Genomic DNA, 16,059 nt, shown 5'->3' with positions numbered 1-16,059 from the left:
AGCTCTGATTGACTTTCTCTTTTTTTTCACTGCGAAGACTGCCTGAGAGGTGGTGTCGTGGGGAAGAAAAGTGAAGGAAGGCGTTGAGGGTGGTGGACTTGTACATGGCTGTTTTTTGACCACGCAGTGTGACGACAATGACTTTATTTGTCTGCCTTTCTCTTTCAATTACGGTCATGCAGCAGCGACAAGCAAGGCGACCGGTCTCGACCATGTAATCATTGAGTGTCTCCCTCCAGTTCTCGTCGCTGACGGGGTTGAGCACGTTCCCTACTAGGCTGCGATTCAACCCGTTAGAATGACTGTGTCCCATTCTTAACACCCAAATGTATCGGACTTTCACGCTCACTACCAGTCACCACCAAAGTCAAAACCAGAATCATCATTTGAAACCACGACATCCAGAGCGTAAATCCACCCGACGTCTTCCCAAGGCCAAATCATCATTCACACCTACGCGGGAGTCTCTCGCCGGTATCTGAACCCTGGATCTAACACCAACTGACCCTAACCGCCAACCCTGATACTGACTGTCCTGACGCAGGCCCAAGGTACACAGTTGGTTAGAACCCAGTCCCGCTAACAGACTCGGCTATTCAACGAACACCAAACTCGCGAATCGCGATGCAGTCTCTCCTTAGAGAAGCAAGCGCCAAGTCTAGCGACATGTTCAGATTCACGGCCATCAGGGTTCAAATCGCGGGGTTTTCAACATCAAGAACCCGACCGATCTCAAGGTGAGTTGCACTCCAGGTCTCGAGTCACATCATCATCAACACGTGGGATAAAGAGAGAAACTGTCCTCCGTCGGAAGCGACATGGGACAATGGCAACGGCGTGTGACACGGCAGAAGCCTCTTATTTGTTTCCTGTTATGCCTCTTTCCGTCCCCTCAAGGCCTTGAAGACTGGACGATATGCAGTAAAGCTCTAAACACCACACTAATCATGGCTTCTATCGCACAGTTCTCCAAGAAAGCCAGGATCCATCGCCCATATCAGCTCTCTCTGTCCCCTTTCAGAGCAACAGAAGAAGATTATTGCAAAAAATCCGCTCGGCCGTACTCTTGACAGCGTTCGCGAGAAACTGCGCGACTCTAACGAAGCCGACAAGACGCATCGAAAAAATATCGCAGACCTTATACAGGCGCTTTGCGGTTCTTCAGCAGGCTGTGAAATTCTCATTCTCGACGATGGCATACTACGACTACTGTGCATGCGAATGGAAGTTCGAGACGGGAAGAAGACAGCAAATCTCGACTTATTTCGCCCTCTCGTCCGAGTTGTCGTTGACGACAATACCAACGACAATGCCATTTGGGCTGCCGTCCTTCGTCTCCTCGACCCCCGCGCCACCATCTCACAAACGCCTGTTGATATCAACTCGAGTTGGGGCATCCAGCTACCGCCGTTGACAAACAAGGACAAAGACCTATGGGAAGAGAAAATCTATAACTGCCTCGTCAGCCCACCAGCCGGGCATGTTATCAGCAGGTTTCGTACAGTCAAGCAACTGCTGGAATCGATGCGAGATGCAATCAAGGCGCACCGATATCTCTACCTCACCCGCAACATTCTGCACTGTAATATCTCTCCAGACAACATCATCATAACGGACCCCAGCATCACAAATGGCCTCAAGGGCATGCTGAACATGGCGGCCAAGGTTCAGGAGGACGACCAGGACCCGAGCGGACAACCAATAAATGATACACTCCCGTTTATGGCGATTGAAGTATTGCGCAATATGGACCACACCTACCGTCGCGACCTCGAATCGTTCTTCTACGTCCTACTTTGGATGTGTGCGCGCCAATCGTGGCATAACAGATTTTCCGGCAAAAACGAGCAAACCCCTGGGAAGAGCTTTCTTGATCGATGGGAAAACGGCAATTTGAAGAATATTGCTTTGAATAAGAGAGGTGACATGTCGTCTCAAGATACGCTTGGAGACCTGATGGATCAATTCCCAAAGTCGTTGGACCCTGTGAAACCGCTTTGTTTCCGTATCAGGAAGATTCTTTTTGCCCCGTATGATTCAAAGGGACGAATGCTCTTGGGAACACCCGAAGGAAACCCGGACCTACTCTACAGGCCTATTATAGAAGCTTATGATGAGGTTATTGACAGATTGTAGAGATTGTACAGTGATGAGGGGAAATACGATGGAAAATGTGGTTAATTCTTCAAGTTGTTGTTTGTAGAAGATGTAAAGAGAAGGAGGAACTCAGTCTAGAAAGAAGGGCAGTTCGAAGTTCGATGAATTTAGATGCCTGTTCAGGGACAGTCGTTTAAACATGGGACACAGTCATTTTAACGGGCTCGATCTTGGTTGGCCATTTCAGGGCACGGGTATGTCCATGTTACTAAACGCAAGTAGTGATCCGTGCGTTTGTTCCCCTGCATTTGATCCTCATCCGTCGCGTTTTCCACTTCAACATTCGCGTCTCACTCATTCATTCATCACCAACCATCAACTTCATCACTCTGTAAAAACCACCTCACGAACTTCCCGAACATTCAACAACAAACCCAGCTCAGTGAAATTCTCCAAAATAACAAAACACCCAATCAAAATGACCCAACAACCCATCCTCGCTTTCACATCCTCCTCCAACTCCCCACCAAAAACCACACCCAACCTCCTCCCCTGCCGCATCCACCACTCCGGGTCCGTAGAACCTACCGACTCGTTTTGGAGCCCTCATCATGAACAAGGTACTTCTCACTCCCACTCTACCTGTTTCTTCCCAGTACCCAGTGACCCTGAAACTAACACCCTCACCTAAGATGGTAATCTCAAAATAGCCTACTTCCGCGGCCGCAAACTCCACGGCAAGACCCTCCCTCTACCAGAAGGATACAAGGGTGTAGTTGCTTCCAAGGTCTCCCCTAAGCAACAAACCACAAATCAAAAACCAAGGCTAGCGCATGAAATGTCTTTTGTCATGGAGAATGATGAACCGGAAGTCATCGACCTCGATTCTGAAGCTGGGAGTGGGGGGCAAGAACCGGAAGTGCAAGTGCAAGTGGGAGGGGCGATGGAAGTCCAAGCGGAGTTTGAGGAGGTGGTGGTTTGGGGACATGAGCATTTGGCGGATGCGGGAGGGGATGCGTATGTGAGGGGGGTGGAGGAGTGGGTTGGGTTTGCGGAACGGGTTCATTCTTTTTGAATGAAAGCAGGGAAAAGGGGGAGGGGGGAGATACACGGAAGGGAAGATGGAAAGGGGGGAGATGGGAAAATGGAAGGAAGGGAGAGGAGATGGGAAAAGGGAAGATGTGGAAAAGGGAAGATGGGAAGACAGTCAAAAAGATACCCCAATTGGACGACAATCAGACAATGATGCATACCATTCATTACTCTAACCCGTTTAGCCATTCGTCATTACTATTCATATACTTTTTGTTGTTGCTAAACAAGCCTGCTGCTGCTGCTGCCGTCTAATGTGTCTTCCTATGCCTGTCCCCGTCCGTCTCCCATTCACCTCTACAAAAAAAAAAAACAGACTCCTGTTAACCAAACCCACCGTCCTTCCCATCTTTACTCTTATTCTCATCCCTCCCGCTCGTGCTCGCCAGCCTCGCCGGAATTAACGGCGGCAGCGGCGCTGCTGGCTCCAGGTCCGCAGCCGATAACACCCTGGATGTTCGGACGGCCATGCTTGCCTTTCGCGGTCGGGTCGGACTATGTCCGCTACTGGGCCCACTGGTGGGAGTCGCATCTTCGAAGCCTTCTGGCTGTTCATCACCCCCTCGTGTTGTTTCCGGTGTTGGGGACTTGGAAGACGCGGTGGGCGTTGGTATTTGCGGCGGTCGTGATGGTAATTGTGATGACTGTCCGTTGAACCCGCTTTGCTCCACGTCCACGTCCACGTCCATTTCCGTCTGCGCGTTGTTGTTGTGGTCGGTAGCTGCTGTTGTCTGGTCGTCGGCCTTGGGTCGGATCGTGAGGTTGCTGCTTTCGTCGAACTGCAATCCCAGCCCCAATCCCTCTTCCCCTTCTCCTTCTCTGTTACCACCGCCCTGGGAATGTCCCCCCTCAGCCTCCAACGCCTCGGCGTACTCCCTCGTTACCCTCAACCCCTCTCTAACTGCCTCGTTCAATCCCGCCAGACACTCGCTCGCTCCGTTGAAACCTTGCACGCCCCACTCGCTTGGCAGTAAAGAGTACATCCTCCTCGCATCAGCCAAACATCTTTGCGCCTGCAAGTACTTGCCCATGCTAACCCACGCCTGGGCGGCAAGCACACTCCACATGGCTGACTTGCGTCTCCTGCTGCCCCAGAGCTGGGAACCGGTGCCTCGCTTAGAGGCATAGCAAACTGCGAGTCGTTCACGGAGCAAGGCGTCGCCAACGGGACCGAAAAGTCGCATTTCGAGAAGGCGGGTGCCCCAGCGGACGGATTCATCTATTCCGATGCCGCCGCGTAGTCGGAGGAGCTCCAAAGAAAGGAGGGTGGACCGGACGGCCCCGTAAAGAGATGAGCAGCGCGTGTGGTAAGAATAGAGAGCCTGTTCGACCATGGGGTTGATGATTTCCACTCGGTTCTTGGAGGACATGGTCTGCGGCATGATAAGCAGAGACAAGGCGGCCATTTCGTTGGCTGAGGCGTGGTACTTCCACGCTTTGTCGTTTTGGAAGTCGGTCCTCAGCAAGTCGTAAGTGGACATGGCCAGCTTCCAGTCGCGCAGCGTAAAGGCAAAGTCGGCAAGCCGGCGCATGATGGCTTCGGGCGTGTCGGGGCGGTAGTAACCTAGAGTCTCGAAACCGTTGTTTGAACTGCTGGTGGAGCTGCGCGAGGAGGATGAAGAGGAGCCAAAGACTGTGAAGCGTTTCGACAAGGACATGAACCGCCCAGAGATACCGCGACGCCGGGAAGCGACTTGATCGTTCCATAGCGAGACATTGCGCTCCATAGTCGGGATGATCGATTGTATGACCATTTCGCGGATAAAGGTGCGAATGGCGGTAGCGTCGGACTCGAAGATGTACCGGTTAAAGAGGTGCGGGTCGTCGTCGAAGGAGTCTTGGAGCTGTTCGGACCGTTCGATGTCGGCGAGCTCTTCGGAGGCGGACATCCAGTCGGAGCGGGGGAGCGGGATGCTGTCGTCGTCGGTCTCGGCGGCTTGGGAGGAGCGGATGCGGAGTAGGTGGCAGTGTAGGCCAAAGTGGCGCTTCATTTGGTCAAACAGCTGCATGGACTTGGTGATGTCGCTGCGTTCTTCGTCGTGTACGAGCACATAGTAGCGCAAGAAGTCCCCATCGACCCACGGTGGTATTCGCTGCTCGGCGGGCGTAGTTTCGCTGTATAGTTGCCGGAGGGCTTCGATGGGGGCGGGATGTCGCGAGCTGATGGCGATTACGCAGGCGACCGGATGAGAGAACGTTTCGTGAGAGGCCATGGGAATACCGGATAGTAGCCGTCGGAGGTAGAGTGCGTAGTAGGGCGACGTAGTGTCCGTGTCGAGACCTTGCCTTGTGGGCGTCGTCGGTGTTGCTGCCCCCATGCTTGCCTCCTCTGCGAAGCCCAAGTGCTTCTCCACCACTTGTTCGACCTGTTGAACCAAGCTTGTCTTCTTCCTCGGCATGTTGTAGTGTGGTTGTCCGTTCGGTGGAGGTCCCCTCAGTGACCGGGGATCTGGCAGCGTATCTGGATCCTCGACCGCTTCGCCGAAGCGTGTAAATCGGACTGAAAAGTCGTCCCACGTGCGCGAGGCCCCGTTGCTGTCGCGAATGGTAACCCTTCCCTGAACGCGCTCTCCGAACGGGCGGAGCAGCTCAAACAGCCCTCCTTTGAAGCCCTTTTCCTTGACCAAATGTTCGACATCTTCCGAGTCGTGGATGGCAATGTGGGGGACGAAGCTCTTGAGGATCAGGTTGAGAGGATCGCCCGGGTTCTCGGCGGCCGCGGTGTCGAGGAGAGACTGCTTGAAGCCGCCGCTACCAAAGACGGAGCCGGTCAGGCTGCGGGCTGGGGACCCCATGGGTGCTGGTGACCCGGAGCGGGAGCCCGGTGGTGTGAGTGTCGACCTGAACAGGGAGGCAGCCGAGGGGTTCGTTCGGCGTTCGCGGACAGGCGTGGTCGGCTGGGCTTCGGGCTGGGAATGGGAGCGGGAGTCGAGGACCAGCGGCTGTCCCCGTTGCTTGGAGGGCAGGGGCTTCATGGTGGGGTTGGCCATGGGCAGCGACGCGAGGGGGTCGTTGGGGGGCGGCGCATTGTTGGCGGACTGCATGAAGGAGTGGAGTGTATGCCTTGCTGTGAATAATATGTCGGGGTCGGCGTAGGTGGTGAATCAGCTATGCAAGGTACGTTGGTGGTTGCTGTAAGGTGGTTGTAATTACGGGTGACGACGACAACAAAGTGTCGCTGTAAGCCAAGCCCGTAGACTACTGTAGTGGACAGATACTAGTAGCAGGGAGTGGTGGAGGTATCCGTCGGGTGTCCGGCGTGGAGCGCGGTAGAGGTATCGGCGTAAGCAAGGTTACGGCGGCAGCAAGCGGCTGGACTTGTGACGGCCTGCGGAAGATGGACGGGGACGGGACAGTGTGTGGAAACGACGGGAGGAACAGTGAGATCAGTCGGCGCCGTACCGTGGCCCTGAAAGCGACGTTAATCTTCGGGGCTCCGCGTCCTCCGCCATCTGACGTCTCGGTGGTCTGTGCTTCCATCTGTGTTTTCCTATCCTCTTATGCCAGAATACTACTGTACACCAAGCCATCACGTGGAGCTTGGGATGACACCCACGACGTCCTTCATCCTTCCCCTGAACAAAGTAAACAATGGCAGCCCCACCCACGTTCAAGCATTATCCGATTTGCGGAATACGGTGACGCCTGTTGACAACTTGCTTCCATGGCGACAATGACACGGACACACTCACTCACAGACGGCGGGTCATCATTATTAGCCATCTCGGCTGAATGTTCCGGTTGGTGGCCAGCCAGAGGTAACGTTGACTGCCATGTTGTTGTGGCCTTTACGGAAAACCGAGCCAACAACGGCTCGATCCGACATGGTACCTGATCTCCGCCAGCCTCCATCACCGCAATGCTACCCCCGGCTGCAAGCCAAGAACACCTCAATCTCAACCTCATCAATCTCCTGGAACATGACTGCCGAAAACGTTCCCCTCTTTGGTATATGAAAATGCCCTCATTACTCTTCTTTTCCGCGGATTGAATCCTACCCATTTCCCGTGCCATATACTAGATCCTCATCTTTCTGGAGGCTAAACATGTCACCTCCATTCGGGTGCTCATGTAACTTTCCGCTCACCGGGCCTTGCATCGGACCTCATCCTTCACCAGCCTCGCCACCAACCGACTGAAGCTAGAAAACGCACTCCGGGTCCAATATGCTTCTTGAGCCGAGTGGCTTAAACTTCGGGTCGAAAGTGCTCGATTACACCATGTTATCGGTATCAAAAACGAACACAACATCCAGTTCCCAAGCTGAGACTTGCAGGTACAGGAAGAGCTGTTCAGCTCATCTACTACTACCTTGTTGTTACATAGCATACACGAGCTGGCCGGTTCCTGGTTTACCATGGGCAGTGGTGCCACATGAACCGCGGAACACTGCATTGCACGTGTGGGATTTTTCACTCTCGTCTCCGCACTCCATTTACCCAACCTCGGGCGTTGGTTGCGTAATCCCATATGGATGTTCTCTTCTTAGCAATATCTCATACAACGGTCGCGGAAGCCATGGCAATTCGAGTGACACGCGCCCCAGTCGGGTAATATTGCATCCTCGTGGTTGATCACTCCTGAACAGAACGGCCGGCCCATGTCCTTATGCTTCTCGACCATCAGATCCCAAAACACATATAACTCACTGCACGCAGTCATGGCCTATATCACCAGAATGGATTGTAGCACCAATCTTCGGAGAATTGACTGCCATGTTGCTCGATCGTTATCTTGCAACTGTGGTTTCTGGTCTGTTGGCCATCACCACGGTCACCGCTGCCTGCACCGACCTTCTCATCGACGACTTTTCTAAATGGGTTGAGGGAACAAACAATCTGAATTGGCCCAATGGAGGTCAGTCACTCTCGCATGCAAAACCAAACAAAGAAAACTGTAACTAACACAAACAGACGATGGATCCATGACCTCAATCGCTGCCGCTGCGGGCAAGGTTCAGTTCATTCCCAAGGACGGCGGATCGTACTTTTACGAATCCTTTTCATGCCAGCAAGCCGTCACCCTTGGTTATGGCGGAATCCAGTTCACTCTTCAGGGGCCAGCTGGAGGGTCGGTTGCATTCGAGCTACAGACATCTGCGAGTTGCAACGCCAGTGACACAGGCAATTACACCAGCTCCTACAATGTCATCAGCAGCTTGACGGGGAGCCAGCAGACCATTGACTTGCCACTGCTGGGCTTTGACAACGCTCCAAACTATGATGCTATCGTTGGGCTTGTATGGTCCGAGTTCTCTCAGACGAATGCCATCTGGTCCGTCGGCAACATCAAGCTGACTTGCGGAACTGTGGCTGCTCCAACCACCACAGCTGCCCCTACGACTACACGTATATCTTTTCCACCCCCTTTTTGGCGATGACCACTAACGACTTCAGCAGCCTCTTCCACCACCCGTTCCGTAGTACCAACCTCCACCACCCGCTCCGTCATCACAACGGTCACCAGGTCATCCGCCAGTTCGACAGCTACTGCCTGCTCGAACTTGCTGATTGATGACTGGGAATCACAATCCCGCCTGACCTTCCTGGGGTACAATGCCATGAACCAAGCCTCGAGCGATGATGGCACCATGTCCTCCATCGTGGTCAGTAACCACCGCGTCCTGCTGACCCCCAAGAACCAAGAGTCGTACTTTTACAGTCAATTCGGCTGCCTGAACACTAACGACAAGTACGGCGGCATCTCCTTCCGCATCCGCGCCGCACGCGGCACCACCTTTGCCGTACAAATGTCCTATTTCGCAACCTGCGGCTCCAGCACCGGGCGCAAGACCATGTCCATGACGTCCACGCAGCTCAAATGGACCTTTGACGGCACCGAGCGACTCTACTGGTTTCCCTTTTCCGTCTTCACCGGCCTGGACACGACAAAGCTCGATATGATCTACTTTTCGTCCTTCACCGCCGCCGTGATCCTCGGGCCCATGTCCTTCTACTGCGGCAGCACCGCCTCCGAATACATCCTCCCTTCGCTCCCGCCGCCTGCCAACACGGGCGCGTCCCCGACCGTGCCGGCCCCTTCCTCCAACGCCAAGCCCTTTGTCATTGACACCTTCGCCAACAAGGACACCAACAATCTCGGCCAGTGGCACGGTGGCGACGACGGCATGACAGTCACCTTTGGCAAGAACTCCATTACCATCCGCACCAACGACTCTGACCTGGGCTGGAACACGCAGCTGGCAAGCACCTGCTTTGACATGACGTCCTATTCCACCGCCTACCTGCACGTCGCCTACAGTGGGAGCAACAAGTTCTCGATTGCCCTCCAACAACACAATGCCCACTGCGACGACTCCATCAAACCCTACCCAGAAACCTGGGACTCGCTCGAAGCCGCGCGCTACTCCTTCATCACCACCAAAGGTAAATCCGACATCTACATCCCCATCTCCCACTTCCACATCAACCTAACCCGCACCATCGGCTTCAACCTCCGCGGCTTTTTCTCTCCCTCCGAATCAACAACCATCACCCTCCTCGAAATCATCCCTTCCATCCCCTCAGGTATTTCCATCCCGCACAAACTCCCCTCCGGCACTCTCGTCTTCGCATGCACGCGCCCCAACTCCTTCGCCTTCGCCATCGACGACGGCGACCCGCACCTCGCTCCCCGCGTCATGTCCATCGTCGAAGCCGCCCAAATCCCCGTAACTTTCTTCACGGTGGGCCTACCCCTTCTAGACCCGTCCACGAACCTATCCAAAATCTACCGCGACATGGCATCCAAAGGACACCAAATCGCTTTACATTCGTATACCCATCCGAAAATGGAGGGACTACCTACTATCGCTGATATAGATTGGGAATACCAAAATGATATAGGGGCAGTGAGACAGACTTTCCCTTCATCGAAAATCAGTCCGTATTTTCGGCCGCCGTTTGGGACTGAAGGGGCGAGGATGCGGCAGCGGTTGGTTGAAAACTTGGGAAATGAAAAAGCGTATATAGTGGGCTGGAGTGTCGATGTGGAGGATTGGTTGTGGGCGGAGAGCGAGACGCCCGAGAAACAGCTCGAGGCGTTTAAAAGAGATTTGAAAGCAGGGGGAAACTTGGTGGTGATGCATTATTTGTATGAGAGCACGGTGGGGTATTTGGAGGAGTTTATACAGCTTGCCAGGGCGAGTGGCAAGCGGTTGATGAGGGTTGATCAGTGCATGGAGGATCCAGAGGCGCCGCCTTTGACGTGATTGTGTAGGTATTGGGTGAGTGGGAGTAAATGCTGAATGGTAAGGAGGGGAAGTGGTGTCCTTGTCTCTTTGGTATTTGTTTCCTATCGTATAGTAAGGTACCTTGATGATGTTGGCCGGCTGTATCAACAATTCGGATGTTTGGGTTGAATCAAATGTGTGTAAAAACCTCACTGTTCATACACTAAAGTAACCATAAGCTAAACCTCCGTTTTCATGGCCCGGTAAAACCTAGGTAATGGCCTTCATGAATGCCACGATACAGATCCCTAGTCCTAACCTAACATCTATGCAAAGAGCCATCTTTCAACCCTCCATAATGAACATGAACCAATTCTCAGCCTAGAAGAAAGAAATGCTATACCCTTTCCCTTCCATTCCAATACCGCAGCCTTCTCATCCGGGAGTTAACGCTGCTGGTAAAGAAGCCCATAGAGGTAGCCAACTCCAACACTGAATATGTGCAAAAGAATAGTCAATACAACTTTCCCCCCTGTCATACTCCATTATCATTACCCCAAAGTCCTTCCCAACCCCCAACTCCATCCTCCCTCCTTCCTCATCCTCTCCCTCGCCTCCCGATCCCTACACACCTCCTCCTCCGTCAACCGATCCTGCCCTTCCCAATTCGCGCTGCTCGTTCTGGCCCTGAACCGATGATGTCTGCTCTTATCCTTGCTAAACACCTCCTCCATGTTCAGCGGAGCAGGAGGTCCAAAGATGACCATCGGGTCGAGCTGCTCTTGTGCCAAAAGCTGCGCCTTAAGGTAAGGGCTGTCGGTCCAGTTGCCACCATTCAGCGAAGAGCGGAGGTTGGGGTTGGAGGTGGATGGACGGGGCGTGTCGACCCCGTCTTCGTCGTCCGTTTGGATCTCAGGGAGCTCGATGGAGTCGCCGGCGGCGATGGCGGCGAGGCGGGGGGAGGTGCGGGTGGGTTTGGTGGCGGATGTGAGGGCCAGGGCGCGGGCGGCAGTAGCACCCGGACGCGCTGGGGTTTGGAGCGGATGGCGGGACGATCCGGCCTGAGCAGCAGCGGAAGGACCGGCGCCGTTGGGGTTGGAGGCAAAGGGGATGTGGTTGCCCTTTTGGAATTGGGCCGTGTCCAGTGCGTGGCCCGTCTTGATTTGGTTGACGGTGGTCTTTTTGAAGAGGTCGACTGTCCGCGAAGGAGGGGGAGGGGCGTGTGGTACGTTGGTATAGTTCGAGGCGAAAATCGACTTGCCTGTCGTGGTAGTAGTCGACAAATCCTTCTTGAACCCAACCGAGGGTTGTCTAACGGCTGCCGACGGCCTCACACCCGAAGGCCGGACTGCAGAAGGTCGAACGGGCGCCCCTCTGATGCTCCTCTGCTGCTTGGTGTTACCCTCGGCCATCTCGATATCCGCATCAAAGTCCTCAGACACGCGAATCCGCTTCGAATCCTGATGGGCCTCTTGCACCTGCGTCAACGGACGCTTGGAAGCCGCCTTGCCCAGCACAGCATTGACTGGTCGGCTATCGTGCAGCGTCGGCCCAAGACGAGAATTAGGTCTCGAAGGTTGCCTACTCTCCGCCAAGTGATCCGGAGGGCCATTAGGCTGGGACCTCGGCGGCGGGGGCGGCGCACGGGTCCGTTTGGCTTGCTCAATCGCGGCCTTCTTAGCTGCCGCAGCTTGCTTGCGCTGCTCTTCCTCCTTCATCTCAGCCCTCTTGCGCTCATTTTCCGCCTTCTGATCACGCCTGCGCTGGATCTCGCGCTCCTCTTGCTCCTTTTGTTTGGCCGCCAGCTCCAACGCTTTGGGCCGCCCGACAGTCGAAGAATAAGACCCCTTAAGACTCTGAAGGGAAGGCTTCTTGGTGAGCGAAGACGTGCTGGCCTTGCTCACAAGTTGCTGCCTTCCGTGCGACTGACCCAGGCTCTCCTGGCTGGTGGTGCTGAGAACACTGTTGGTCGAAGTGTGGAACGCTCCCTGCTGAGAGCTGGTGGTGTTGACGCGGATGCGAGTCGGGGCGGGCTTGGCCCTCGTCAATGCCTCCTTCGTGGGTCTAATAGGTCGCTTGATACCCGTGCCACGGGAGGCTTGAGCAGATGGAGGTCGAGGAATCGATTGAGGTGCCTTCGTGGAGATAGTAACGTCTCCCATATCGACATCGGCTTCCTCCTTTTCGGCTTCACCCTGCTTGGCTCCTCTGCGAAGACTAGTCCGAGTAGCTTTCTTGGGGCTCTTGGGTGCCGATTTTGAAGGTCCTGGTGTCTCGAACAGCTGCTTGGACTGCGGTCGTGCCTTGGTAAGCTTGTGTTGTTGTTCCTGCTCCCTCTGTTCAGCAGCGCGTCTCTCCATCTCTGCCTGTCTCTCTTGCTCTTGTTGGAAGAGACGGGCCTTTTCCGCTTCCTTCTCGCGCATCTTCTCCAGCTTCTCATTCTGCTTGGCATATGTCTTGGCATATTGCTTGGCCTCCTTCTCTTCCCTCTTCTTTTCCTTCTCCCTTTCCTCTGCCTCCTTTCGTTCCCTCTCGGTCGACGCTCGGGTTTTTCTCGTGGGTCGGATGGGGGTGGCGGCTACGGGGGCCTCGGCCTGTGCATGGTGAGATAGATCAGGATAGACGACATTATCGGCTGTCTTGAAGGAAGCTTCGGATAAACTGGGGTGTTCTTCCAGTCGAGCGGTTGAGGGGGTCGTGAAGAGCCCAGTCAGTTTTGCTTCGGCATTCGAATGTGCACTGGTCGGGAGAAGTCCCTTGGATGATTTCATAAGGGAGGAAAACTTGTTCTTGACCCTCTCCAGCGTGTTCTCGCGGAATGCCTTGGAGGGGGACTTGAAGGGCGAAGCAGGCTCGTGCGCTGGCATTTCGGGGAGGTTGGAAGTAGAGACAGATGCCTCTTTCGTGGGGCTGGCGGTTTTTGGCACGGGAGGCTCGAGCAAACTGGGTAGCGTGGGAACAGAAGCCGATTTGACATGTGTTGTTGAGGAAGACGCAGCAGGTGGTTCCTGGATGATGGGCGCTTTACTTGGTGACTCGTGCCTGTTCTCCATGAAGGACTCTCCAAGGGTCGGGGATGCCTCCCTTGCGAATAAGTTCATTCCTTCCATTGGCTGACTTAACCGTGTGTCTTTGCGCGCGTTCCACACCATGGGGGTAGACATATCCGCTCCCTTGCTAGGAGGTCCAATCCAGTCATCATCATCGTCCAGCGGGAATGCTCCCGGTGTGGGAAATGCCCTAGGAGTAACCACGGGTGGCTTCTTGGGTGAGGATCTGGTGGGCTCCGGAACGGGCTGTGTCATTGGTGCCTGTGAAGTGGATGCGGGTTGTTGTGTCGGCAAGAGGTGGGCTATCGATTTCGATGGTCTCGGTCCCATTGACTGTCCCTTGCCCAGCATGTTGATCTGATCCTGCAGTCGCTGCGTGTATGATTTGGCAGTCCTGGGTTCCTGAGTGTGATCACCATCAATGTCCATCTCATCGTCGTCATCATCGAAATCCTGTCGGGTAGTATGGCCAAGACTCTTTCCTCCCGTCTGGCGATGGTAGAAGGAGGTTCGCGTTACGTCGACATGGCTCGTCCTCGACATCCTAGTACCGAGGCTCTTCTTAGAGGTCATCGGCTCGCGTGCGGGAAGTGATGCAAAGTTCAGACTGCTCAGGCGCTTAACCGGGCTAATGGGGCTAGAGGCTTCCATGGACGAGTTGGCGTCATCGTCCACCTTGTCGTCCGCTTGATCGTCCGCATGATCATTCGCTGACTGGGCGTGTACAAAGGGCGCCGGAGTCTTGGGTTGCCGTTCAGTAACTGGCTCTGTCTCTGGCGATCTCTTTTTTGGTGACAGGACGGGAGCGCTATCCACAGGTGATTCCTCCTTTTCAAGCTCCAAAGTCTTCTCGGGGGAGGGAATCTTTTCTGGTGAAGGAGCCTTCTGGGGGGAGGCCACCTTGACCGGGGAAATCCTCTTCTCGGGGGAAAGGCGCTTTTCTGGCGATGCGAGCTTCTGAGGCGAGGGGGCCTTAACTGGCGAGGCAGCCTTTTGGGGGAGGGCGCATGGATAGACCTGGTGGGCGACGGAATGAGCATGTGGACTGGGCTACTAGACCTAGCCACATCCAGTACGGGCGAGAGAAGTCGTGGGTATTGAACGATAGGCTCAACAGGTTCATCTGAAGGTGTTGTGGTTCGTAGTAGTTCGGCCGTCTCCTGTAATCCGGGACTGGCGTGTTGCTCCGGCTCGGTGGGGGCTGGCTGCACTCCCAGATCCTGTGACTCTATCTCCTGCTGCTCTGGTTCCTCCTGCGTCGGTTCCTGGTTGAGCTCATTTGACGGCTGTATTGATCCCTCTGTCTGCTCCTGTGTGGGCTCTTGCGGAGGTTGTTGTTGTTGTTGTGGTAGCTCCTGCGCTGACTGCTGAGTGAGTTCCATGGTCGGCTCGTGTGCTGGTTCTCCCATATCGACATCGACATCGGCATCGGCATCGGCAACCTTGTCGACCTCGTCCACATCCATAATATCCAGCTGCTGACTGCCATAGTATCCGGAGTCGGTGGCCTTGACCGGGGTAGGCGACTTGGAAAGAATTGGTAGGGGGGAGCCATTGAGATGTTTGATTGGGCTTCTGACTTTGGACGGGGTGGCAGCGACTGGCTTTGCTGGACTTGCGGGTGGTCGCATGGGCGTGGTGTTGACTGGGCTCGGCTGTCGTGATGGCGCGGCGACGCTCTTGACTGGGCTTGGCGACTTTGCGGCAGCTGATTTTCGGGGGCTCACACGGCGCGTCGAGGGAGTTGTGGGATTCTTGGGGTCGACATCGGCTTCGTCATCAGCTTCGACATGGGCTTCCGGCGTATCGGGCCTGATCTTGGGCGTCCATGACGAGTTATTGGCGGGCGGCGCGAGGACGAAAGGGTTAGGTGTCCCCTGGGGTGTTGCCGAGAAGATGCTGGCCAAGGGCTGCTATGGGTTAGAACAACATCAATCAATCTTTGTGTCGCAGAAGAATGGGCGCTGTCTGGATGCTTACCACTCTCACTTCGGTATTGGGCCCTTTGCGAATGGTTCGCGGTGTCTTGCCTCGTGGCCGTGCTGGTGTTTTGAAGATTTCGGCAATGTTCCTGTTCCTGGTCAGCGAGACAAAGAGAGAGAAATAAAACAAAGACACGCACATTTGGTTCTCGCCCAAGAAGATATCCTCCATGTGCTCGTTCAGCCAGTCCATCTCGTTGCGCGCAGCATACGAAAACTCTTCGACTTCCTCCTCTGCCACCTTGAGCGCCGATGCGCGCTCTTCTGCAACCCACGCTGCCGAGCCGACGGGCAGACGTGGTGCCTTGCGCATCGCCATTTTTGCTGTTTGTTTACTTTGGCGCCAAAAGTCAACAAACCGGATTTGGGGATGTGGGGAAAGCTAAAAACTCCAAGCAATGATTGAAACAGAAAGGAATGGCAACAAGTGAGATGTTCAAAGCATTGATTGGTATAATTAGTTGGTCCAAGAGAGGGAGGTGGGCGACGAGGCTGGTGATGTGTGTTAATGGTGGTTGTCGGAGGGATGACGGGATTGCGACGATCGAGTCAAAGCAACTGAACAAGGTGAAAGTCAAAGTCATTCAACCAAGTAAAAAGCGAGGGATCCGTCGTTCGGAGACTTGACCGTTGCCGGAGCAAATTCCCTTGTCTTGCAGTGGTTTCA

General features: G+C 54.7%; 5 protein-coding genes across 5 annotated transcripts; 3 read left to right on the top strand and 2 right to left on the bottom strand.

Annotated features, from left to right (window-relative positions):
• Window positions 1–624: 624 nt before the first annotated feature.
• On the top strand, window positions 625–2,184 carry B0T23DRAFT_448461 (uncharacterized protein; the record flags this gene model as incomplete). The annotated part of the gene is made up of 2 exons (XM_062841048.1): window positions 625–737; window positions 966–2,184. 2 exons carry the CDS (start codon window positions 625–627, stop codon window positions 2,134–2,136), a joined length of 1,284 nt encoding a protein of 427 aa, XP_062688563.1. The 3' UTR covers window positions 2,137–2,184.
• A 266-nt stretch (window positions 2,185–2,450) lies between these two features.
• On the top strand, window positions 2,451–3,172 carry B0T23DRAFT_366098 (ribonuclease H2, subunit C; the record flags this gene model as incomplete). The annotated part of the gene is made up of 2 exons (XM_062836383.1): window positions 2,451–2,717; window positions 2,790–3,172. Exons 1-2 carry the CDS (start codon window positions 2,576–2,578, stop codon window positions 3,170–3,172), a joined length of 525 nt encoding a protein of 174 aa, XP_062688562.1. The 5' UTR covers window positions 2,451–2,575.
• Window positions 3,173–3,222: 50 nt separating this feature from the next.
• B0T23DRAFT_415538 (ER-golgi trafficking TRAPP I complex 85 kDa subunit-domain-containing protein) lies at window positions 3,223–6,912 on the bottom strand (the record flags this gene model as incomplete). Its single annotated transcript, XM_062839594.1, has 5 exons — window positions 3,223–3,564; window positions 3,595–6,227; window positions 6,311–6,321; window positions 6,408–6,669; window positions 6,886–6,912. 5 exons carry the CDS (start codon window positions 6,910–6,912, stop codon window positions 3,513–3,515), a joined length of 2,985 nt encoding a protein of 994 aa, XP_062688561.1. The 3' UTR covers window positions 3,223–3,512.
• A 992-nt stretch (window positions 6,913–7,904) lies between these two features.
• On the top strand, window positions 7,905–10,550 carry B0T23DRAFT_448451 (glycoside hydrolase/deacetylase; the record flags this gene model as incomplete). Its single annotated transcript, XM_062841047.1, has 3 exons — window positions 7,905–8,046; window positions 8,103–8,537; window positions 8,589–10,550. The coding sequence occupies 3 exons, from the start codon at window positions 7,905–7,907 to the stop codon at window positions 10,397–10,399; spliced, it is 2,388 nt and encodes a 795-aa protein (XP_062688560.1). The 3' UTR covers window positions 10,400–10,550.
• Window positions 10,551–10,911: 361 nt separating this feature from the next.
• Window positions 10,912–16,013, bottom strand: B0T23DRAFT_448447 (uncharacterized protein; the record flags this gene model as incomplete). Its single annotated transcript, XM_062841046.1, has 4 exons — window positions 15,533–16,013; window positions 15,391–15,481; window positions 14,487–15,320; window positions 10,912–14,427 (listed from the first exon to the last, which is right to left on the bottom strand). The coding sequence occupies exons 1-4, from the start codon at window positions 15,709–15,711 to the stop codon at window positions 10,912–10,914; spliced, it is 4,620 nt and encodes a 1,539-aa protein (XP_062688559.1). The 5' UTR covers window positions 15,712–16,013.
• Window positions 16,014–16,059: the final 46 nt, after the last annotated feature.

This window comes from Neurospora hispaniola (assembly GCF_033458365.1).
Source record: "Neurospora hispaniola strain FGSC 10403 chromosome Unknown B0T23scaffold_9, whole genome shotgun sequence".
Lineage (NCBI taxonomy): Eukaryota > Fungi > Ascomycota > Sordariomycetes > Sordariales > Sordariaceae > Neurospora > Neurospora hispaniola.
This window is presented reverse-complemented; position numbering and strand designations above follow the sequence as displayed.